The sequence below is a fragment of the Myotis yumanensis genome, unplaced genomic scaffold (assembly GCF_028538775.1).
Source record: "Myotis yumanensis isolate MYYU_CA2020_CCGP unplaced genomic scaffold, mMyoYum1.0.hap1 SCAF_18, whole genome shotgun sequence".
NCBI classification, from domain to species: Eukaryota; Metazoa; Chordata; class Mammalia; order Chiroptera; family Vespertilionidae; genus Myotis; species Myotis yumanensis.
In genome coordinates, this window is record NW_027223769.1 from 4,372,227 (window position 1) to 4,396,920 (window position 24,694).

General features: G+C 47.7%; 2 protein-coding genes, 1 non-coding gene and 1 pseudogene across 4 annotated transcripts in view; 2 read left to right on the forward strand and 2 right to left on the reverse strand.

Annotated features, from left to right (window-relative positions):
• Window positions 1–230: 230 nt before the first annotated feature.
• Window positions 231–13,011, forward strand: PAF1 (PAF1 homolog, Paf1/RNA polymerase II complex component). Its single transcript, XM_070399056.1, has 14 exons — window positions 231–498; window positions 813–842; window positions 9,315–9,407; window positions 9,730–9,851; window positions 9,944–10,010; window positions 10,102–10,203; window positions 10,290–10,395; window positions 10,485–10,553; window positions 10,639–10,742; window positions 10,828–10,944; window positions 11,027–11,155; window positions 12,084–12,189; window positions 12,297–12,387; window positions 12,466–13,011. Exons 1-14 carry the CDS (start codon window positions 452–454, stop codon window positions 12,876–12,878), a joined length of 1,596 nt encoding a protein of 531 aa, XP_070255157.1. The 5' UTR covers window positions 231–451; the 3' UTR covers window positions 12,879–13,011.
• On the reverse strand, window positions 1,879–8,474 carry LOC138997416 (intraflagellar transport protein 20 homolog pseudogene; annotated as a pseudogene).
• Window positions 13,012–13,168: 157 nt separating the features above from the next.
• Window positions 13,169–24,694, reverse strand: part of SAMD4B (sterile alpha motif domain containing 4B) — a 43,073-nt gene continuing 31,547 nt past the window's right edge. The window contains exons 4-13 of one of the 2 annotated variants that reach the window (XM_070399054.1): window positions 22,127–22,366; window positions 21,705–21,814; window positions 21,231–21,317; window positions 20,147–20,492; window positions 19,387–19,472; window positions 18,858–18,976; window positions 18,093–18,291; window positions 17,781–17,904; window positions 15,595–15,678; window positions 13,169–15,383 (exon numbers count right to left, since the gene is read on the reverse strand). In XM_070399054.1, the coding sequence (XP_070255155.1) occupies window positions 15,355–15,383; window positions 15,595–15,678; window positions 17,781–17,904; window positions 18,093–18,291; window positions 18,858–18,976; window positions 19,387–19,472; window positions 20,147–20,492; window positions 21,231–21,317; window positions 21,705–21,814; window positions 22,127–22,366 (1,424 nt within the window). In that variant the 3' untranslated portion in view covers window positions 13,169–15,354. The remainder of the gene's footprint in view (window positions 15,384–15,594; window positions 15,679–17,780; window positions 17,905–18,092; window positions 18,292–18,857; window positions 18,977–19,386; window positions 19,473–20,146; window positions 20,493–21,230; window positions 21,318–21,704; window positions 21,815–22,126; window positions 22,367–24,694) is intronic. The other variant, XM_070399053.1, reaches the window with a different exon arrangement.
• Window positions 17,499–17,604, forward strand: LOC138997500 (U6 spliceosomal RNA). The gene has a single exon (XR_011468963.1). It is a non-coding gene; the product is annotated as a U6 spliceosomal RNA (small nuclear RNA).

The window sequence follows — 24,694 nt, forward strand, 5'->3', positions numbered from 1 at the left end:
CCCGGTTTGCTAGTTAGCGCCACTCAAACAATTCAGCCAATGGGAGGAAAGAAGGCGCTTCCAAGACTTGATTCCCAAATCCTACGTCCCTTACTAAAGATACCTATTCACCAATCACAAAAGCCTCTTCTCTCGCTCCGCCCCTTTCCCAGCTGCTGACCAATCCGGGTGTGGGTTTAACCCGGACTCTATTTCCCAGAAGACTTGGCGGCTCTGTCCGTGCCCATTCTCCTGGCGGCGGTTGGTGGGTCCCCAGCTGAGAGTCGGCGGCTGCGCGTTTACTTGTCTCCCCTGGAACTCCTCGCACTGGCCCACCTCATCCCGACGCTGGCCTCACGGACCCGGGCGCCGGCCCGAGCGCTGCCTCGGATTAGGTGTCGGTCGAAGTCGGCACGCCCCAGCTTGTCTCCCCGCGGCTCGGCCAGGTCCGGACTGCTGTCGCCTCGTCGCCATGGCGCCCACCATCCAGACCCAGGCACAGCGGGAAGATGGCCACAGGTAAACGCTTCACCTTTTAGTTTTATTGTCTGTCCAGGTTTCGGCGAGGCGGGGGGTCGGGCTCAGAGTCTACTTCTAGCGTCGCTAGCCCCCCAGGTCTGTCCGTGACGTCACGGAGCACTCAGAAGAGAGGGGTTTCTTTAGGGATGGGGTGTTGTCCCTTTCCCCCCCCAGTGGAGTTCGAGAATTAAACTCTTGGAGATTTTATTCAGAAAGGCAATCCTCTTTTAAAAACTTGGAGATGCCCCCTTCACTCCTGTCAATTTCGTCCTCTCCTTCTTTCTACCAATGTCTCTCTCTCTCTTACCCACCAGGCCCAATTCCCATCGGACTCTGCCTGAGAGGTGAGCCCCATTCTGTTTTCCTAAGAGGGGTGGGCCAATGGGGGGTGGGAAACAGGTGGGCAGCAAGGGCCAGTTTCCACACCCAATGTATCAGCGGCTTTTATTTTTTTATTCCCAAACCCCCATCCTCCTCCCCTTTGGCAACCATTAGCTGCTTCTCTTTATCTATGGGTCTGTTTCTATTTTGTTTCGTTTATTCATTTGTTTTGTGTGGGGTTTTTTAGTGGAATCATGTGGCATTTGTTTCTCGATTTCATTTAGCATAATACCGTCTGGATACACCCCTGTTGTCCCAAATGGCAAATTTTTATTCTTTTTTGTTGAATAATATTTCAATATATATATTGAATCTTCTTTATCCAGTCATCTATTGATGGACATCTAGGTTGCTTCTGTATCTCAGCTATTACTAGTAATGCTGCAGTGAACGTAGGGTTTAATGTTTTGAGGAATCTTCGTATTGTTTTCCATAGTGGCCGTGCTAATTTACAATCCCACCAACAGTGTATGAGAATTCCCTTTTCTCCACATCCTCACCAGCATTTATTTGTTCATTCTTACAGGTGGTGACAATCATTGTGGTTTTAATTTGCATTTCCCTGATGATGTTGAGCATCTTTTCATATGTCTGTTGGCCATCTGTTCGTCCTCTTTGGAGAATGTCTATTCAGGTCCTCTCCCTATTTATAAATGGACTAGTGGCCCGGTGCATGAAATTCGTGCACAGAGGAGAGGGTTCCCTCAGCCCAGCCTGCACCCTCTCCGATTGGGGACCCCTTGGAGGATGGCCGACTGCCCAATTCCTGTGGGATTGGGCCTAAACCGGCAGTTGGACATCCCTCTCGCAATCTGGGACCGCTGGCTCCTAACCGCTCACTTGCCTGACTGCCTGATTGCCCCTAACTGCCTCTGCCTGCCTGCCTGATTGCCCCTAACCTCTCTGCCTGCCTGTCTCATCGCCCCCAACTGCCCTTCCCTGCCAACCTGATCTCGCCCCCAATGGCCTTCCCCTGCCAACCTGATCTTGCCTGCCCCCAACTGCCCTCTCCTGCCAGCTTGATCTCGCCCCCAATGGCCCTCCCCTGCTGGCCTGATCTCGCCTCTCAACTGCCTTCCCTTGCCAGCCTGATCACCCCCAACTGCCCTCTCCTGTAGGCCTGATCTCGCCCCCAACTGCCCTCCTCTGCTGGCCTATTTGGTTCTAATTGGTCGGTTTCTATGCCAGTCAGTGTCAAAAGCTCCGCCTCCTAGGCAGCCATTGGCTCCTCACAGTTCACCCACATTTGGTTCTGATTGATCGGTTTCTATGCCAGTCAGCGTCTCTGGGCCTATCAGCAGGGCCTGATCAGAGAGGCGGGGCTGATCAGCAGCCTGGGTGGAGGCCTGGAGAGAAATGGAGGCGAGGCTGCTGGCAACCGCAGGGAAAGAGAGAGGCAAGTGCTGATCAACAGCTGCCACAACGGCTATGGATCAGACCCTGCTTTTCTCTTCAGGACTCTCACCGGGCCTGATTCACAGCCCCCTCAGCAGTCGGTGCTGGGTCACCATGCCTGCAGCCACAGCAGTCAGTGCTGGGTCGGCATGGCAACCCAGTGCTGCCAGACCCAGGGTTTTTATATATTAGGATTGTTTTTGTGTGTGTGTTTGTGGGTTTTGTTTTTGTTTTGTTTTGATAAGTTGTATGAGTTCCTGATATATTTTGGATATTAACCCATTATTGGATATATCATTTGTGAAAGTCGTCTCTCAGTAGGTTGTATTTTCATTTTGTAGATGGTTTCTTTTGCTGTGCAAAACCTTTTTAGTTTGATGTAGTCCCATTTGTTTATTTGTATTTATTTATATTTTAAATTTATTATTATTTTTCAATATATTTTATTGATTTTAGAGAGGAAGGGAGAGGGAGGTAGAAACATCAATGAGAGGGAATCATTGATTGCCTGCCTCCTGCACACCCCCTATTGGGGATTGAGCCTGCAACCTGGGCATGTGCCCTTGACCGGAATTGAACCTGGAACCCTTCAGTCTGCAGGCTCTATCCACTGAGCCAAACCGGCTAGAACTATGTTTTGGCTTTTTAAAATATATTTTTATTGATTTCAGAAGGAAGGGAAAGAGAGAGAGAAAACCGTCAGATGATGATAATCATTGATCGGCAGCCCCCTGCACACCTCCCATTTGGGGACTAAGCTTACAACCCAGGCATGCGCCCTGACAGGGAATGGAACCTCGACCTCCTGGTTAATAGGTCGGCACCCAACCACTGAGAACACTGGCTGGGCGATCTATGTTGTTTTATTCTAGTACCATACTGTTTTGATTATTGTAGCTTTATACCATAGCTTATCAGGGAGTATGGAACCATCTTCCACTTTGTTCTTTTTCAAAATTTCTTTGGCTATTTGGAGTCTTTTGTGGTTCCATAGAAATTTTAGGATTCGTTATAGTTCTGAGACGAATGCCATTGGTGTTTTAATAGGGATAACATGGACTCTGTAATTTGCTTTAGGTAGTAAGGACATTTTAACAGTATTGATCCTTCCAATCCATGAGCAAGATATGTCTTCCATTTATTCACATTTTCAACTTATTTCTTCAGTGTCTTACAGTTTTCTGAGTACAGGTCTTTTATGCCTTTGGTTAAATTTATTCCTAGGTGTTTTATGCTTTTTGATGCAATTGTAAATGGGTTTTTCTTAATTTCTCCTTATCATTCGTTATTGGTATGTAGAAATGCCACAGATTTCTGTATATTGAGTCTGTATCCTACAACTTTACTGAATTCATTTATTCTAATTTCTTTTTGGTGGGATTATTTAGGGTTTTTTATATGTTGTATGTCATCTGCAAATAATGAGAGTTTTACTTCTTCCTTTCTGATTTGGATGCCTTTTTTTTTCTTTTTCTTGTCTGATTGCTGTGGCTAGGATTTCCAATACTACGTTGAATGTGGTGATAATGAGCGTCCTTGTCTTTTTTCTGATCTTAGAGGAAAAGCTTTCAGCTTTTCACCATTGAGTATATTAGCTGTGGGTTTGGCATATATAAGCCTTTATTATGTTATGTCCCTTCCATAAGCACTTTGTAGAGAGTTTTTATCGTAAAATGATGCTTAATTTTTTTTATTTATTTATATATTTTATTGATTTTTTACAGAGAGGAAGGGAGAGGGATAGAGAGTTAGAAGCATGGATGAGAGAGAAACAATCAGCTGCCTCCTGCACACTCCCCACTGGGTATGTGCCCGCAACCAAGGTACATGCCCTTGACCGGAATCGAACCTGGGACCCTCCAGTCCGCAGGCCGACGCTCTATCCACTGAGCCAAACCGGTTAGGGCATTAATTTTTAAAAATAATGTTTTTACTGATTTTAGAGAGAGAGGAAGGGAGGAGGATGGAAACATCAATGAGAGAGAAACATTTATTGGCTGCCTCCTGCACACCCCTGTCTGATTGCTGTGGCTAGGATTTATTATATATCCTTGTCTCCTTTGGTGTAGATTAGCCCACAACCTGGGCACATGCCTTCACCGGGAATTGAACTGGTGACCTCTTGGTTCATGGATCGATGCTCAACCACTGATCCACACCGGCCAGGCAAAATGATGCTTAATTTTATCAAACACTTTCTCTGCATTTATCTTTTTTTTTTTAACTTGATGTGTCAAATTGATTTACTGATATTGAACCATCTTTGCATCACTGGGATAAATCCCACTTGGTCATGGTGTATAACCCTTTTAATGTATTGTTGAGTCCAGTTTGCTAATATTTTGTTGAGAATTTTTGCATCTCTGTTCATCAAGAATATTAGCTAGTAATTTTCTTTTTTTGTTGTTAATCCTCACCCAAGGATATTTTTCCACTGATTTTTAGGGAGAGTGGAAGAGAGAGGGAAAGAGAGAAACATGGATGTGAGAGAAACACATCTATTGATTGTCTCCTGCACAAGCCCACAACTGAGATATGTGCCCTTGATTGGAATTGAACCTGGGACCCTTTGGTCCGCAGGCCGACGCTCTATCCACTGAGCCAAACCGGCTAGGGCTCTTTTTTTTTTTTAAAAAAAAATATATTTTATTGATTTTTTACAGAGAGGAAGGGAGAGAGACAGAGAGTTAGAAACATCGATGAGAGAGAACCATTGATCAGCTGCCTCCTGCACATCTCCCACGGGGGATGTGCCCGCAACCCAGGTACATGCCCTTGACCGGAATCGAACCTGGGACCTTTCAGTCCGCAGGCCGACGCTCTATCCACTGAGCCAAACCAGTTTCGGCTTTTACTTTTTATAAGAGTTTATTTGAGCCAAGCTAACATGCAGGAGAGCAAGATCTCAAATGCTCCCTTTTTTGTAATGTCTTTGGTTTCAGTATTAAGGTAATGCTGTCTTTGTAGAATGAATTTGGAAGTGTTCCTTCCTTTTCAATTTTTGGAGATAGTTTAAGGATTGATGTTAACTCTTTGAATGTTTGGTGGAATTCACCTATGAAGCCATTTGGTCCTGGACTTTTATTTGTTGAGAGTTTTTATTACTACTTCAATTTCATTGCCAGTAATTGCTCTGTTTAGATTTTCTATTTCAATCTGGTTCAGTCTAAGGAGGTTATTTCTAGAAATTTATCCACTTCTAGATTGTCAAATTTGTTAGCCTATAATTGTATTTTTTGAGTGACTCTGTTTATCTGTGGTGTTGGCTGTACCTTCTCTTTCATTTATGATTTTATTTGGGCCTTCTTTACTAAAGGTTTGTTAATTTTGTTTATCTTTTCAAGGAATCAGCTTTTAGTCTAATTGATGTTTTTTACTGTTTTTAAAATTTCTATTTATTTCCATTCTGATCTTAACTATTTCCTTCCTTCGGTTTACTTTGGGTTTTATTTGTTCTTTTCTAGTTTCTTTAGGTATAGAGTTAGATTGTTTATTTGGATTTTCCTTTTTAAAAGATTTTTAAGAATTGACTTTTAAAAAAATATATTTTTTTATTGATTTCAGAGAGCAAGAAGAGGGAGATAGAGATAGAAATATCAATGATGAGAGAGAATCATTGATTGGCTGCCTTCTGCACACACCCCTATTAGGGATCCAGCCTGCAACCCAGGCATGTGCCCTTGACCAGAATAGAACCCAGGACCCTTCAGTCTGCAGGCCAATGCTCTATACACGGAGCCAAAATGGCTAGGGCAAGAATTTATTTTTAGAGAGAGAGAGAAACATAGATGTGAGAGCGAAACATCGATTGGCTGCTTCCTGTATGCCTGCTGCTGGGACATGTGCCCTGACTGGGAATTGAACCAGCAACCCTTTGGTGCCCAGGATGACATCCAACCAAGTGAGCCATATTGGCCAGGGCTATTGGGATTTTTCTCATTTCTTGAGGTAGGCTTGTATAACTATGAGCTTCCTTCTTACAGCTGCTCTTACTGCATCCAATAAATCTTGAAAAGTTGTTTTCTTTCAACATATTATGTTGTTTAGTCTCCATGTATTTTTTTTCCTAGTTTTCTTCCCATAGTTGATTACTAGTTTGATGATATTGAGGTTAGAAAAGATGCTTGATAATGATTTCAATCTTTTTGAATTTGAGGCTTGTTTTGTGGTCCTAGTCTGAAGGGTGTGCCATGTGCATTTAAAAAATGTGCATTCTGCAGCTTTTGGGGTGAAATGTTCTATAAATGTCCATTAAGTCCATCTGGTCTAATGTGACAGTTAAGGCCATTATTTCCCTATTAATTTTGTGTCTCAATGAACTTATCCATTGATGTGAATGGGGTATTAAAGTTACTATATTTTATTACTGTGGATTTCTCCCTTTATGTCCATTAATATTTGCTTTATATATTTAGGTGCTCCTATGTTGGGTATGTAGATATTTACAATTGCTTTATTCTCTTCTTGGATTTATCCTCTGTAATTATGTAGTGTCCTTGTTTGTCTTTACATTTTTTGTTTTAAAGTCTGTTTTGTCTGATATGGTTATTGCTACTCCAGTTTTTAAATTTTATTTTTTTTGCCATTTGAAAACAATAATTTATTGCTTTATCTGCCTTCCTGCTATATAATGAAATTTTCAGTTCATTTCTGAAAAATAAATTGGCCAATAAATTCATTTTATTCTGCTTCTACTTTACACAAGGCTTCATATTCAACCCGATACCTTTCAAGCTGCATTTTCTTTTCTGCTATTAGTCCTTGGAATTGCTTCTGTTGGGCTTCTCTCTGCTTTGCTATAGATTTGAGCAAATTCTGAGCACCAAAGGCCTTCATCTTCTCCTTTTCTGCTTCTTTTGCAAGTTGGTCAACAATTTCAAGTGAACCACCAACTACTAGTATTTTCTGAAATTGGCCAATTTTGTCCACAAAGCCCTTCCTTGAGCTCTGTGGTCTGGGTAACCTCTGGTTCCAACACCTGCAGCTTGTTTAGTTCATCAAAGTGTAGCCCTGCTTCACCCAGGATGTCCTTGGCCATAGCTTCTGACCCTGCAGCAGTGGCAAACAGCCCAGGTTGAAGTTGTCAGGTAGTTTCTCTCTGGTCCGCGGCAGCGGTACCTGGCCCACCAGTCTCAGCTGCTGCCATGGCTACAGCAGTTTATTTTTATTAAAAATTTATAGCCTGGCTGATGTGGCTCAGTGGATTAAGCGTCATCCAATTCCCAGTCAGGGCACATGACTCGGTTGCAGGCCCAATCCCCAGTAGGGGATGTGCAGGAGGCAACTGATCGATGTTCTCTCTCATAGATGTTTCTATCTCTTCCTCTCCCTTCCTCTCTATCTACAAATAAATAAAAACATATTTAAAAAAACATTTATTTTATATTTACTGATTTTTAGAGAGAAACATTGATTTGTTGTTCCACTTATTTATGTATTCATTGGTTGATGTGTCCTGACTGGGGATTGAATCTGCAACCTTGGCATATCAGAACAGTGCTCTAACCAATTGAACTACCTGGCCAGGGATCCAGCTTTCCTTTTGTTTCTATTTATATGGGGTATCTTTTTTCCATCCTTTCACTTTCAGCTGGTATATGCCTTTTTTTCTTTAATATATGTCTTTTTATTTCAAAGAGGGAGAGGGAGAGAGTTACAAATATCAATGATGAAAAAGAATCATTGATCTACTGGGGATCGAGCCTGAAACCCAGGCATGTGCCCTGAATGGGAATCTAACCATGACCTCCTGGTTCAGAGGTCAACACGCAACCATTGAACCACACTGGCTGGGCCGGTATATGTATTTTTTAAAAAATGTTTTTTTATTGATTTTAGGGAGAGGGAGAGATAGAAACATCAATGAGAGAGAACATCGATTGCCTGCCCCCTGCATGCCCCCTACGGGGGGATTGGGTCTGCAACCCAGGCATGTGCCCCGACTGGAATTGAACCCGTGTCCTCTTCGTGCATGGGTCAACGCTCAACCACTGAGCCACACTGGCCAGGCATCAGTCTGTTTATGTCTTTCAATTTGAAGTGAGTCTCTTGTAAGCAACATGTAGCTGTGTCATGTTTTTGTTTCTTTTTTGCTGCTACTGCCACCACTACCCTTGTTGGGTCATTTTTTTTTTAACTTATTGTCTAAAGTTTTACATGTCTCCTTTTTCCCTGATTGACACCCCCACTCCCCCAGCCATTCCCACCCCGTGCAAGCCCCCACCCCCGCAATGTCTGTGTCCATTGGTTATGCTAATATGCATGCATACAAGTCCTTCGGTTGCTCTCTAACACGCCCCCCCCCCATTGTCTCTGGATCTATTCTTTCTTTCTTTTTTTTTTTTTTAAATATATTTTATTGATTTTTTACAGAGGAAGGGAGAGGGCTAGAGAGTTAGAAACACAGATGAGAGAGAAACATCAATCAGCTGCCTCCTGCACACCTACTGGGGACTTGCCCACAACCAAGGTACATGCCCTTGACCGGAATCGAACCCGGGACCTTTCAGTCTGCAGGCTGACATTCTATCCACTGAGCCAAACCGGTTATGGCTGGATCTATTCTTGTTCATCAAATTAGGGTCGTTTTTTTAATCCATTAAGCCGTCCTATCTCTTTTTATTGGAGTACTTAATCCATTTACATTTGAAGTAATTATTGGCAAGTATGCACTTACTGCCATTTTGTTCATTTTTTTTTTTTTGGTCATTTTTATAGCTCTCCTTTGTTCCTTCTTGTGGTTTGCTGGCTTTCTTTAGTATTTTGTTTGGGTTCCTTCTCTTCGTTGTATAACTTTTGTAGGTTTTGTATAGCTTTTGAGGTTTATGGCTATCACTAGCAGTTTATTTTAAGCTAATAGGCATTTAAATTCAAATATATTCTATAAGGATTACGTTTTTACACCCCCTCCACATTTTATGTTATTGATGTTGTTTTAGGTCTTTTTTGTGTTGTCTCCTCTCTACTTACTGTAGTTTGAGTTTGATACTTTTTCCTTTGACCTTCATAGTAGCTTTTTAAAGGAGCTGTTCTATTCCTAGATCTGGAGTGGTCTGCCGAGTCAAGTACTGCAATAGCCTCCCTGACATCCCCTTCGACCCCAAGTTTATTACCTACCCTTTCGACCAGAACAGGTGAGACTTAAGATTGGGAATGGGAAACAACTCAGAGTATGAGCTCCTTGCAAGCAAGGACTGCTTCTCTTGTTGATTGTTCTCTCTTCTGGGCCTAAAACAGTACCCTGCACATACTACAGTAGTAGGTGCCTGATAAATACTTGGTAATGAGCAAGCAGTGTCCAAGTCTCTTTCCATTGGAGAGCAAGTGTTCAGACTTGGACATGGGGGAACACTCTGCTCTTGAGTTCCTCCCTGTAGAAGTTTAGCCTCTGTGAAGCAGGGATTTGAGGGGTAAAGCTGAGTCAGGAAACCATAACGGGCATGTTTCCCTACCCAGGTTTGTTCAGTACAAAGCAACTTCCTTGGAAAAACAGCACAAACATGACCTCCTGACTGAGCCAGACCTGGGGGTCACCATTGACCTCATCAACCCTGACACCTACCGCATTGACCCCAATGGTATGTAGGGAGGCAGGGAGGACCTGCTTTAGACTAGCAAAGGCCAGGCCTGGACCTCCATCATGGTTTCTTACCCCCTTTCTCTCCTCCAGTACTCTTAGATCCAGCTGATGAGAAGCTTCTGGAAGAAGAGATTCAGGCCCCCACTAGCTCCAAGAGGTGAGCGGGTAGGATGCTGAGTGGGGACTGGGGACTGGCTCCAATGGAAGGAGGGTGGTGAGGTCCTGAAGTGTCTGATCCTCCACCTTAGGTCTCAGCAGCATGCAAAGGTGGTGCCATGGATGCGGAAGACAGAGTATATCTCCACTGAGTTCAACCGTTATGGCATCTCCAATGAGAAGCCTGAGGTGAAGTAAGTTGTGGTAGGTAGGGAGGGAAGGTAGAAATTTCAGGTGTGTCCAGTGGTCCCTAAAGGCCTTTCTTTCTCTTCACCCTTAGGATTGGGGTTTCTGTAAAACAGCAGTTCACTGAGGAAGAAATTTACAAAGATAGGGATAGCCAGATAACAGCCATTGAGAAGACTTTTGAGGATGCCCAGAAGTCGGTAACTGAGGGACTAAGATGGGGAGGCAGAAAAAGAGGTGGCTTCAAAGCTCTTCATCCTCCTCCTCACCCTGTTTTTGTCCCTACCAGATCTCCCAGCATTACAGCAAGCACCGAGTGACACCGGTGGAGGTCATGCCCGTCTTCCCAGACTTTAAGGTCAGATTTGGTACAGGAGGCAGAGCGAGATAGCCTGTCATCTCTGCACGTCTCACTTCTAACTCCAGTGTCCTCTGTCCAACAGATGTGGATTAACCCATGTGCTCAGGTAATCTTTGACTCAGACCCAGCCCCCAAGGACACGAGTGGTGCAGCTGCATTGGAGATGATGTCTCAAGCCATGATCAGGTAAGTGTCCCTGTTGCCAACCTTGGCCTATTTCTCATTGCCCTTTGTCCTCATTTATCACAGCTCTTCCTCTTCCCCCAACCAGGGGCATGATGGATGAGGAAGGAAACCAGTTTGTGGCCTACTTCCTGCCTGTGGAAGAGACATTGAAGAAACGAAAGCGGGACCAGGAAGAGGAAATGGACTATGCACCGGATGATGTGTGCGTGGGTTGGGGATTGAGAAGTGTGTCTTTCTCCCTCAAAGGGAAGAAATGGGGCTAACCCTGTCCCCCTCATCCCCAGATATGACTACAAGATTGCTCGGGAATACAACTGGAATGTGAAGAACAAAGCTAGCAAGGGTTATGAGGAAAACTACTTCTTCATCTTCCGGGAGGGTGATGGAGTTTACTACAATGAGTTGGAGACCAGGTACTCAGCGCATATACCTCAGATTTCTACCTCAGAGTAGCCTGGGCCCGTGCTTCAGGGTCAAGACCCTAGGATATGCCACCTTAGAGGTCATTTGTACCTAAGGATTTGTCACATGCATTTGTAAGCGACTAGCAGAAGCCTGCTCATGCATGTGGCCTAGATTTGTTTCTAACACAGTAACCCACTAGAGATATTTAGACCTTTTATGCAGGGTAGACAGCCAAATTTCCTGATATTAAGAGACTTCATGTGAAAGTAAACATAGCTAAAGTATGGGATTATACATAAAATTAGCATATTTAAAATGAAATCCTGGATACCCAAGTTAAAAAATGTGACCCCAAAACTTTTCCCTGATGGCTAAAAGTTTATTTTTGGCTGGGGCCTTTGGTATAAGGGTTGGGAAAAAGTGTGACCTTGAATTTTAAGTAGAGATTACAGATTCTGATCCTGTAAGCCAACGAGGAAATGTGAAAGAAGGCACAATGGGCTGGTGGGGTCTGGGTGACCTAGAGCTCTTGGCACTCTCCAAGGGGCACCACAACCCAGCTCAGCAAAAGATTCCAACCCATTGCTGGTCTGTTGTGGAAGGCTAAGAGGTCTGTGTAACGGGGCCATAGATTCATATTTTCCCTAAACCAGAGATCTAGGTTCTATGTTTTTAAGTGTTGGTAACTAACTCACATTAAAGTCTATACACACACTTTATAAAGTGCAGGGCAATCAAATTGGTATTTTGGGAGCAATAACCCTTCCCCTCCTCTACCCCAAACCAGAGTTTAGTCTCCCTTATTAAATCTGTATTTGTTCTTATCTGTTCTGGGCTAAGCATTGGTGAGGAATTGAAGAACCAAGTTGAACCACACCCCTCACTGGGGTGTTTAACTGCATCTTCCTCACCCCTTTCCCAACTTGCCCACTGCAGGGTCCGCCTGAGTAAGCGCAGGGCCAAGGCTGGGGTTCAGTCGGGTACCAACGCCCTGCTTGTGGTCAAACACCGGGACATGAATGAGAAGGAATTGGAAGCCCAGGTAACAATTACCACTGGTTCAGGGCACCCATGGGGAGGGTGGTGGTGGGTAAAGAGGGAAACAAAAGCCTGATAGAATACTTTCCCTCCCCCCCTGCTGCTTCCCAGGAGGCACGGAAGGCCCAGCTGGAGAACCATGAACCCGAGGAAGAGGAGGAAGAGGAAATGGAGACAGAAGAGAAAGAAGCTGGGGGCTCAGGTAAAGCTGCATAAGCTAATCCCTGGAAACCTTGGGAGGGTGGGAAACTGGGTCTCACTTCTTTGTGTTCCCTCACAGATGAGGAGCAAGAGAAGGACAGCAGCAGTGAGAAAGAAGGCAGTGAGGATGAGCGCTCAGGCAGTGAGAGTGAGCGGGAAGAGGGTGACAGGGATGAAGCAAGTGACAAGAGTGCCAGCGGCGAGGAGAGCAGTGAGGATGAGGCCCGAGCTGCCCGGGACAAAGAGGAGATCTTCGGCAGTGATGCAGATTCAGACGCCGACTCTGATGACGAAGACAGAGGACGGGCCCATGGCAGTGACAATGATTCGGAGAGTGGCAGTGATGGAGGTGACCACCGGAGCCCCAGTCCCAGCCGCAGCCCCAGTGGCAGCGCCAGTCCCTTCCCCAGTGGCAGTGAGCACTCAGCCCAGGAGGACGGCAGTGAAGCCCCAGCTTCTGATTCCAGCGAAGCAGACAGTGACAGTGACTGAGTCCTTTCAGGGCTGGCGCAGACATGATTATTATGTGCAGGAAGGCACTTTTCTGTGGTGTATTTGTGAGCCTTTCACTGTTTCCCTTCCCTCCTCCAACCCTTTGCTGTTAATAAAACCAGTTTCTCCCCTTCCCAGTCCTCATGGTCTCCTTCTGTCTACATCGCCCCCCTTCTCCATCCCTACCCCCGGTACTCAGTGGCCTCAGCTTAACGGCATAGAAGCAAAGGCCACAGGTTTTCAAGGAAATGTAGCATAACAAAGATCAGAATCCTTTTTTTGTTATGTTGTTTCTTTTTTTTTTTTTTTTTTCCAAAATAAGCCCAGACCATTAAACAAGTGAAACGCCAACAAATAAATCTCCAACAGCGAGAAAAACTGTACAGTTACTCAAAGCTGATTCTGCCAGTGGGGCTGGGGATAGAAGGGAGGGTGAAATCATGGCAGAGGCGGGGGGGGGGGGGGAAGGGGGGGGGGAGCGGCTGGGGGGGGTGTCTGGGGGCTGGAGCTGGAGAGGGTCAGGGTCCTGCCCATCAGAGTGAGGCCGCCAGCGTCCTGCACACTCTGGTCAGGTTGGGGGAGGGAGGCAGCATTGCCTCCCATTGTGTGTATGTGTTGGGGGGGGGAGGGTGTCCCTCACTACCTCCCAGTGCCAGGCAGAGCCAGCTCACCCTGATGAATAATGAACAAGATGGGACTGGCTGGGAGGAGGTGAGGGTCCTGTAAGAGGGACACCCTGCAGATTCCAAATGAGGTGGCCCCTGTCCATCCCACTTCCCTGGGCTAGTGGGAGGGGAATTGGGGAAGCCCTGGGAGTTTGAGGGGAATGAGCAAAGGCACAGAAACATGGAGGGGCCGGGGTGGAGGACTTGCATAGGTTGATGAGTGTGCAAGAGGTACATAAATAAACCTGACACCCCACCCAGCCCGGCACTGGGAGAGGAGGTAGGGACCTGGAGCAGGTCCCCAGGGCTACACCCCCTCTCCCCCAGGCTTTTTCCCTCTCCCTGGGCTCAGAGTTGAGGGAGGTCGAGACCTGGAGGGCAGGGGCAAAAGTAGGGGAATGGGGTGAGAGTGCTGGGAGGGCGGTGGTTTTAAAATTTTTTTGGTTTTTTGTTTTTTCCCAACATCTTTAATAACATACACAATGGTTACCAGCCATATTCATAACAAAAGTTATTCATAAAATGTATCTAAAAATAACATTTTTTCCCTTTCGGTGTGAAAAGCTTGAGAATGTCCCAGTGTGTATGGGAGGGTTGAGGGGGGAGGGAGTTGGAATAGGGGACCCTGGCTTCCCCACAACCTGAACCCTCAAATCCCCTCCCTCCACCTGGGCCCCAGCACAACCCAGCAGTAGGAACAGGGACCAGAGGCTCTATATGACTCCCGGGCTGGGGGAATCTCTGGGTTATGATATAGTGTTCCACTTAATGAGGTCATGACATAATGGGGAGTGGAGGAAGGATGAGAGAAAGGGGGTGGGGAAAGAAACCAAAACCAAACAATCCCCTTTTCCTTATTCCTTACCCCCAAGTCTTTCAGCAACCAGACCTGGGAGTGAAGAGTATGTTGATGGGGGAAGGGGATGTTAAGGCAACAGACTTCCTGACCTCATTGGCTGTCCTGGCTCCCCACCTTCAACTTATGCATCTGGGGAGCCAAGGCTGGGGGGAAGTGGGGAAGAGCTAGGGGGTCTGGAGGAGGGGGCTCTGCCCCTCTCCCCTCATAAAATTCAGGTTCCCCCTGCCACTTTCTTGGCTCAGAAAGAGGCCTGGGGATTCTAAAAATGAGAGGGAATGATCAGAGAAAAACCGTTAAGAACTATATAAATATGTATCTTAAATAGGCCTAAGAAATTAATTGTAGAGAACCTCTGATAAACAGGGCAAAAGGAGGTGAGTGAGAAGAGGATGGCTCCTGTCCTCGGGGAATGATGGAAATTGGGAAGGAGAAGAAGGTGGCGAGGAGAAAGCTTCCTCTCCTCACCTACCTTCTCCTTAGCGCCTCTCAAAATAATATTCAGGAGAGCAGGTTATCTACCCAGCTTGTCTCTCCCCAAATGTCTGATGGTTCTGAGCAGACCCCATAAGATAGTGGGTCAGTGAGTCTCAGGGGATTAGGGAGCTGCTCCCTCAGGAGGGGCAGGTGAACATTCTGGAGGAAGCAGGGGTGGGATCGGGCCAGATGAGCTATAAGGAAGGAAAGGGGGGCAGGCAGGCTGGCCAAGTTCCTGCCCCCTTTATTCTGGCTGCCCCCTACCTCCCTGGGCCTCGGCAGAGATCCCTCAATGGGCCCGAGAGTGAGCAAGGCAGGTGCCAATGTTAAACAAAAGTTAAAAGGATGAGAGAGTAGAAAAATATTAGAATGTATAGCTGAGCCAGCCCACCCTCTCGCTGTCGCAGAGAAGCCCGTTGGGGGTTGGCCCCCGCCCGCCGCCCAGGGAGCCTATGGGTGCGCTGGGCTGTGGGTCCCGTCAGATGGTGGAGGTTTTGTCTGTCCCATCTGTGGTAAGAAAGGGAGGAAGGGAGGAAGATCAGGAGCTGGTGGGAGGCTTGAGAAAAGATGCTCAGGTAGCCTGCCATCCCAGTCAGGTCCTCCCTGAAGTACAGCCTCCCCGAGGGCCCCCTCAAGGATGACTATGAGTTGCTCAGTTCAGAGGTGGAGACGCTGCTGGGTAGGTGGGAGCTGGGTCAGGGAAAGAGGAAATGCTCACCACCCAAGGCGTGTTCTGTCATGCTCAGACACAGAGACTCCAGAGTGGGGTTGATCTCCAGGTCAGGCCCAGGGACCGGACAGTCTGTATGGGACAGAGGAGAATGAAGGTGGTAAGGACTGGACTTAGGTGGAGAGTAAAGCTGGGAAGACAAAGGACAGGATAGGCTGGCATTGGGGAGAGGCTGGGAGAGACAAGGGGGAAAAGGAGGGAGAGAGAGAGACAGAGAAACAGCACATGAGACAGGCACACACTTGGATGGAAGGTGTAACTAGGCAGAGGTGAAGGACAGAGACAGGCCTGGGTGTATCACAAAGCAGGTAGAGCCCTAACCGGTTTGGCTCAGTGGATAGAGCGTCAGCCTGTGGACTCAAGGGTTCCAGGTTCGATTCTGGTCAAGGGCATGTACCTTGGTTGCGGGCATATCCCCAGTAGGGGGTGTGCAGGAGGCAGCTGATCAATGTTTCTCTCTCATCAATGTTTCTAACTCTCTATCCATCTCCCTTCCTCTCTGTAAAAAATCAATTAAAAAAAAAAAAAAAAAAAGGTAGAGATGGCAAGGGCAGAGGCTTGGCCAACAAATAGAAAGCTTGACCTGTAGACAGAGTAATGTGAAGCTGAGGTCTACACAGCCTGTGACTATTTTGGACACATACTATACGTTGTCTTCTTGGGCATAGTCTGGGTATCTGCTGTGGGTGCTGGGCAGCCACTGTGTTCCCTGACTGATGACCTGCTCTATACTTCATTTAGAAGCTTAATTAGAACTCTTCCCATTCTTTCTTGGACTTTCTCCTCTGGGATGGATTTGATCTGGGCAGGCCACGCAGATGGGGCAAACCAGGGCAGCAGCCACGGGGCTTATCCTCAAACCACCTTTCAAAAGGGCTTCCTCTTCTGGAGTCTGAGACCCACCCCACACTGCTTAAAACCCTTCCTGGCTCCTTACATCTGAGCTTTTTACCTGGGTTTAAAAGACCCTGCTCCCACCTCCAGCTTCACCTTTCATCATGTCCCCTCTGAACCCTGAACTCAGGCCATGTCAGACCACCTAATTGTCTTCTCTTTTGACCTTGGGCAAGTTACCTATTTGTGTCTCAGATTTGTGACTGATCAGATAGGAATGAAATCAGTGCCTTCACTTGCAGTTGGGTTTGATTAAACAGTGCAGTAAAACTGTCTGACAAAAGCCTGGCACATAGCATACCAGTAAAAAGAATTGTTCTTTTTTGTTGTTGTTGTTCCTGCAGTTCATCATCTTATAACATCATTTACAGGTGCTAGGCCCTGTGCAAGGATGAACACAACTAACAGGGCCTCTTACCTTCAACAGATGGCAGTCCACATTATCTTATAAATTAAGAATACCTACAGATTTGGCAGTTTATGACAAGAAGAGTTTAGGGTCACCTGCATATCTAAGGTTTCTCCAGCAGCCATTCCAGAGTAGCCTTATCTGCCTAAGCAGCCTTGGTGCCCAGCAACGGGCTCGGCACAGGAGTCATCCTCACTGGTTGAGCAAGGTAGGGCTAACACTTCTCTCCCCTTCTGTCCTCTTCACCCTCATTCTTATCTATCTCTGGGCTGGTCTGTGAGCACAGGAAAAACAGTCCCTCCAACTCAAACACCCTTTAGGTGTCTGATCCAAGAAAAATCTGTTCCAAGAGCTAAATGGTTCCAGCCTGGTCACCTGGCTTCTGAAAGAATGCCAGATTGATAGACACCTCCAAAAAACCCTCATTGCTTTGACTCTCGTCCCCTCATCCCCTTTCAAACTGAGTACTTAATGATCCTCTAAAAAGACGGTGACAGAGACCGACATGGATACCAAAATTATGACAGGGAGAGATGTGGACATGCGGGAGTAGAAGTAAGGGGTGAGAGACGAAAGAGAAAGGCAGGCAGTGCTCGCTTTGGCAGCACATGTAATAAAATTGGAATGATACAGAGAAGATTAGTATGGCCCCTGCACAAGATGAAATGCATATTTAAAACCAAGAGAGAAAGGAAGAAAAGATCTGAGAGAGAAAATTGAAATGGGGGTGGGGAAGAGTACAAGAAAACCCACGATGAGAGGAGGTTGGAAGGATGGGGAGAGGTGCTCGAGTGTAAAAGAAATAGGAGAGAAGATAAAGGCCAGCTAAGGGTGTTGTGGAGGCAGAATCCCAAGGGCTAGGGCACTTTACCTGGAGGGAACATGAGAATGGCCTGCGGCGAGGAGTGGACTGGGAGCGAGTGCGTGCGCTGCACAGAGCTACGGCTCTGGCTGGGCATGCTGTTGCTGCCTCCAGGGTTGGCAAACCATAAGTTCTGAAAAGGGCATGGGAAGAGAAAAAGTGGGTGAGTGGTGGAGACCCAGGCCCAGGAGTAATAGAACTGGCAAAGGAGCCCCTCCCCTCTAATCCAAGCCCAGATCAAAGATACGGACACACACATCCCAGGCACCAACACCCACCTCAACCCCAGAAGCACCAGGCCCTCTATATCTAGCCGCTCACCTGTCGGCCTTGGCCCCCAAGGTTGGGGCTGGTGAGGGCATGTCTGGGGGAAATGCCCCCAATGCCCGAGGGGCTTAGAAGGCCCATTCTGCCGGGTGGAAGGGCCCGGGGAGGCATTGGGAACTGCCGCTGGGTCCGCCGGGCCACCCCCATCCCCACAGAGCCAGCTATGGGGAGTGAGTTGGAGCCAAACGCCCAGCTGTGAGAGAGCAGAAGGCAGGGTGTCAGTTTAGGTGGATGGGGCCCATCTCTCCACCCCTCCTCGCATCCCTGTACAATACCAATGGGTAGGACACAGCACAGACCTGCTCTGAGCAAAGATTCCCTGTCCAAGTTCCTGCACCACACATTCTGTCTCCTCCTGCCCACGGGGTTCCCCCAAGATAGAGACAGGAAATGTTCCTCATCTCCAAGCAAAGCAGTTCTCCTAACTTCAATATGCATGTGTGATATTCCTGTTATTTGTTTGGGAGTGAGAAGGGACTTCAGAGCCCTCTGCACACAAGGTGAAGAGAACAGGGACAGGCAAGGGGTCTGCTATCAGGACATGATCTGGTTTTGCCTGCCTAGTACCCTATTTTAACAATAAGAACATCCTGATTTTTTTCTGGAAAAGTCGTCACTGGGTGATGTGTGTAAGTCACCCAGTGATTGAATGAGTCCCATTGGATTCCCAGCCCAGAATGCAATCACCCCTCTAAGCACTAGCTGTCAATCAGCAAGGGCCTAGGGAGGGACGGCCTGCATACCCGGCTGCCTGCCTACCCTTTCTGCTGCCGGTAGTTCTGCATCTCTAGTGCGGCTTTGCGCGGGAAGGTTCGGAGGAGCTTCAGCACTTGCTGTTTCCAGGACAGCAACCGTTTCTTCTGCGTCTCCGTGAAAGCCTAGATACAATTAGGGAAGTTAAGCAGGGAGGGTGTGTTTCTTTCAGATCTGCCTTCTGTCCATTTGCTCAAATATTTATCTACTGCCTGCTCTGTGCCAGGCAATGCTGGGACGCAGAGGTTACCCGTGCACATGAAGCTTACAGTGTAGCTGGGGAGATGAGTGATGAGTGCTGTGAGGGAGAAACACAGAAGGCACAAGAAACTTATCTAGTATGAGGGGACAGTGAAGGTGTCCCTGAGGTACAAACGTTTGAACTGGGAGCTGAGGGGCCAGTAGGTGGTGAGATGAGGGGTGGAGAAGTTGGCAGGAGCCAGCCAGGTAGCGCCCATTGGCCACATAAGGAATGTTGGCTCTGAGAGTGATGGGGTCACCTTGCTCTTCTTGGGAGATCAAGGGAAGGACTCACCTCATGAGTCAGGCACTTTTCGATGAGCTGGAGGTAACTGGTGATGTTCTCCTCATCTGGTCGAGACACCAGCAGCTGGGTGCACACTGGGGACATAGGAAAGGGTAGGAGGTTAACCCCCAGCATGCCTTCTGCCACAGAAAGAGAGACAAGAAACTCAGGCTGGATGAGTACTAGTTATGTGCCAAGCATGATACCTGGCTTATGAAGATACATAAAGCACCCAGCATAGTGCCTGGCATAAGGCAGATATGAGGTCAATGATACCGTTTTTCCTTTTAACTCTTATAAGAATCTCATCAATCGGCATTTTTAGCATAAGGAACCTTGAGGCTCAGAGAGGCTGAGTGTGTCCCAGGTCACACAGATAAAGGGATCTAGACCCAAGTGTAAAGTATGCCGTCATGCTGCCCTTTGAGAGCTTTATCATATTCATCTGTGGATTTCAGTCACCTCTGAGAGAACCAACAATTCTCCTTATCCGTTCACTCTGTACTGTATGTGGTTTCCACTGACATACTGTTCTCTTCTTCTCAGGCTGGAGATGCTTTGAGTGTGAGCATTGTCTCCCACCAGCCAGGACACACTAGAGGGCAGGGGCCTTGCCACCTCAGTCTCAAGTCACTCTCTATGGTGTTCTAGTCCCCAGGGTTCTTTAAAAAGTTCTGCTTCTACTATTTAACTTGAATTTGACTCCTAATGCCTAGGTTCACTTGGCTCTTTGTCCCAGAACTTTTTGCTGGGTCCTGGGTGGTCTCACCTTTGCCCATCACCCGTGTAAACTGGCTGGGAATGTCTCCGTCAGCAACGGGAGCTGGGGCTGGCTCGCTGCCATCAGTGGGAACTGGAGCTGGTGGAGGGGGGTAGCTCTCTGCAGCTGGAGGATCCTTGGCCTCAGTGCCCTTGTCTGTGCTGGGATGAGCCAGGGGAGACTCAGCACCTGGCAGCAGTGGCTCCCCCTGGCCTGCATCCCTGGCAGTCGAGGTGGAGGTGGTGGGGGTGGGGGCCACAGTGGCCTGGAGAACACTGTAGGCCTTGATCGGGGTGACGATGACCTGCTGCAGCTCCTGCAGAGCGTTTCGCAGGTTTCCTCCTTCCAGCACGTCCTGCATGGGAGGGCATGGCTGGGGTCACATGCCTACCCCACATTTATGTAGAAGGACTACACAAATGCGGTCAGACAGGGCTTGGAGAGTGCTTGGCAGGAACCTGGGTTCCAGCACATAGAGAAGGAAGGTAAAGGTACCACAAGTCCATATATATATGTACACATTTGTATACACATTCCCTCTTCAAGGTGGAGTCCCAGGGAGCTCAGGAGAAGGTGGTCTAATCCTGGAGCCTTCGGGTCCCACCAAAGGTGGAACCAGATTCGGATGTAGAAATCTGGACTATGAACTGAGGGGGTAAAACCAGAAGGCAAGTGGCAAGGAAGGGGTAAAAGGAATGCAATTGGACAGATACGGAAGGAGTGAGTAGATGGGAAACAAACCAAATGGAGAGATCATGCATCCAGGGAGATGCTCTGCTCTACCAGAAAGACCAGTCAGAAATGGGAGTGAAAGAGGAGAGAAGAGGTTGTCAACAGACAGTCTGGGGACACACACCAGGACAGACAGGGAGGGAGCCCAGGACAGAGGTATCAAGTGAGCCCTGTCCTCCAACTTATACTTGGTCCCCAGAGTCTGGCTCCCTAAGGCTGAGGCCACTGCAGATCAGACCCGAGGGCTGGGGAGGTCCTGAGGAGAGGCCACATGGGTAGCAAGGATGCCCCAGAACCTTCAGTCTATTGGTAGCCCTGGGCAGCCAACTAACCGTGGAAATGGGGAATACCAGGTCCTCACCTTCTCCAGGGACTTGAGGACGCTCTGCCTCTCACGCAGCTTCTGGATGCTCAGGGCTATCTTGTGGCGGGCACCTTTGGTGACATTCTGTGGTAGGGCAGAAGGGGACAGGAGGCTGGAAATAGCAGGTCAAGGTACTTAGGGTGCCCCAACAAAGCTCAAAGAGCTGGAGGAGGCTCAGGTCACAAGGATAGTGTCAAAATAGTACCCTTGCCTAACCGGCTTGGCTCAGTGGATAGAGCATCGGCCTGTGGACTCAAGGGTCCCGGGTTCGATTCCGGTCAAGGGCATGTACCTTGGTTGCGGGTGCATCCCCACTGGGGGGTGTGCAGGAGGCAGCTGATCGATGTTCCTCTCTCATTGATGTTTCTAGCTCTCTATCCCTCTCCCTTCTTCTCTGTAAAAAATCAATAAAAATATATTAAAAAAAAAAATAGTACCCTAACTCTATCCTGATGGTCCCCTGAGCTTTACCTGAGACTCCAGATGCTGTTCAGTCAGTGTCATCATCTCCTCGTAGCTCATCTGTGAGAAAAGGGCTGCGTATTTGTGCAAGCGGAGGCTCTTGAGCCATGAGGGCACATCTGTTGGAAAAGGAGGGAGGGCATAAGGTCAGGAGTCTGTTCTATCAGTTACCTCTGTGTCCTGGCTTTCTTATCAGACTGTGGTGTCTGAGGGCAGGGGCATCAGACCAGGGTTTGTGGTGGTCTCTCAGATCAGTCTGAACCCAAAGGACAGGGACTTCTACTCCCCTCGGACTTCTCCCTTCCCTGGAAGGGAGGGGAGGTTGAAGGTTGGGGGGATAGGATAGGCAGGGTGGCAGCTACAAGCTCCTTTCTGTCCATTAAGATCTGCAGAAACCTTTGGAGGGTCCTAGCACTGCCCTCCCGTTATACCTTTCATGCCACTGCCATCCTCCTGGAAAGTGTTCCGGCTGGAGCCCTGCTCCTCCGTCTGCTCACTGCCAGAGGAGGCCACGCTGCTCTGGGGTGAGAGGGGTGCGTGGTCGGGCGTGGTGAAAGCAGCTCGGGCCCCGAGCTCCTCTGGACTCGGCCACTCACCAGGGGCCTGGGGGCTCGTGGGAATGAGCGACATGGAGCGCTTCAGTGGGCTGGGGTGGATTTGGCAGGGGAGACCTGGCCAGAAAGGAAGAGAGGCAAAAGGTCAGGCTTGGGGATCTGACCACAGTTGACCATGCCACCCTGGTCAGTGCCATGGATGGCGGCTCAGTCCCAGACTCCAACAAGGAGAAGGGGCCCTGGCATCTACGGGGAACCACCTACCAGATACTGCTCATTCCCTCACCCTTCATACTTAACCCATCAGCAAGCTATGAGCTACTTCTTTGAACTCCACTTCCTCTGTTGGCACCTGGTCTGAGTCAATGGCATCCATAACTGGAATTACTGCCACAGCCTCCTCACTGGTTTCTTTCCTTTTTTTTTTTTTTAAAAAAAAAATATATTTCTTTACTGATTTCAGAGGGGATGGGAGAGGGAGATAAAACATCAATGATGAGAGAGAATCATTGATCGGCTGCCTCCTGCATGACCCCTACTGAGGATCAAGCCCACAACCCGGGCATGTGCCTTTGGCCAGAATCAAACCCAGGACCCTTCAGTCTGCAGGCCAATGCTCTAGCCACTGAGCCAAACCGGCTAGAGCATCCTCACTGGTTTCTTGTCTCCTATTCATCTCACAGCAGCACAATGGTCCTTCTAAAAATGCAATCTGACAAAGTTAGTCCCTGCTTAAATCCCACCAATGGCTTCCCTTCATGCTGAAAACAGAATTTAAACTCTTCCACACACACCACTACAAGGCCTTTCTCATCTCTGACCTCTTATCTCCCACTCACCCTTTGGATCAAGTCTAAAAGCTCTTGCCCCCCTACCCCCACTTGTTCCTAAAACATTCAAGCTTATTCCAGCCTCAATACTTTTGGCACTTGCTCTTCTTCCTGTCTCCCTCAGGTCTCATCTTGGCAAGTGTCATCTCTTTTTTTTAATTTTTTTATTAATATATTTTTATTGATTTTTTTACAGAGAGGAAGGGAGAGGGATAGAGAGTTAGAAACATAGATGAGAGAGAAACATCGACCAGCTGCCTCCTGCACACCTCCTACTGGGGATGTGCCCGCAACCAGGGTACATGCCCTTGACCGGAATCGAACCTGGGAACTTTCAGTCCTCAGGCCGATGCTCTATCCACGGAGCCAAACCGGTTTGGCAAGTGTCATCTCTTCTAAGGCCTTCTCTGAACCCTCAATATGAAGTAGTTGTCCCTACCAATTCTGGTTACCATATCATATTACTCTGTCTTATCTTTCTTACACTACCTATCACAACCTGAAATGATCTTATCTAGTTATATGTTTACTTGCTTATTAACTATATGCCCCTGATGCAATAACCTGTGATAGCAGGGATCTATCCTGTCCTAGATAGCACTGCATACTCAGTAATTACAGTGGGGCCTAAAGCAGAGGAGTTTCTTCACAAGTACTTGTAAAGTAAATGAATGAAGTACATAAACTATGCGCTCAACAGCCATATCCTTGGGCTTCCCCAGCTCCCACAGATTTTTCTTAGACTACGCCCAAATCAGGGTGAATCCAGGCCATCTTCCACAGATGTTGCAAACCCTCCATTCATCCATTCCATTTTTCAAGTAGGAAGAAGAATCCAACTTGACTTTTTACCATTCTCAGGATAGGGTAGATTCCCACAGCTTCCAGACCTTTACACATGCTATCCCCTTTGTCTAGCTCACCACTCATCCACCCTTATTTGCCAGCCACTTCGGCCTTCGCTCCTCCCTCTGAATTCCTTTTTCTGGGAGTCCTTCCTCTGCATTCCTCCCCCAACCCCCAAATATATATATATATATATATATATATATATATATATATATATATATATATATATATATTTTATTGATTTCAGAGAGGAGAAAGAGATAGAAACATCAAGGAGAGAGAATCAGTGACCTGGCTGCCTCCTGCATGCTACCCACTAGGGATCAAGCCCGCAATCTGGGCATGTGCCCCGACTGGGAATCGAACCGTGACCTCCTGGTTCATAGGTTGAGGCTCAACCACTGAGACCCATTGGCCGGGCCCTCTGTATTCTCTGGGCCCCTGAGCTGCTGCTGCCTCAAGCCCTGCACTTACTGCCCACTTCACTAGCCTGCCTCTCTCACACTGGACTCTGGGCTCGTATAGGATGGCAACCTTTTCTGCACCCCCAGGATCAGGAGTAAGGGCACAATATACAGGAGTCTTGAAAGTTTCCTAAAGGCCAAAAGGGGGCACCCATGATCCTAAGGGTGCGAACATGGCCTCTGAGCTAGACAGGGAATCTGGAGTATCCCAAATACAACGAAAAGGAAAGGAAACAAAGCCAAATGTCTCACCCTGGGTAAGTGAGAATAAAGCCCAGGGAACTGAAGCCCTTTGCCCCAGT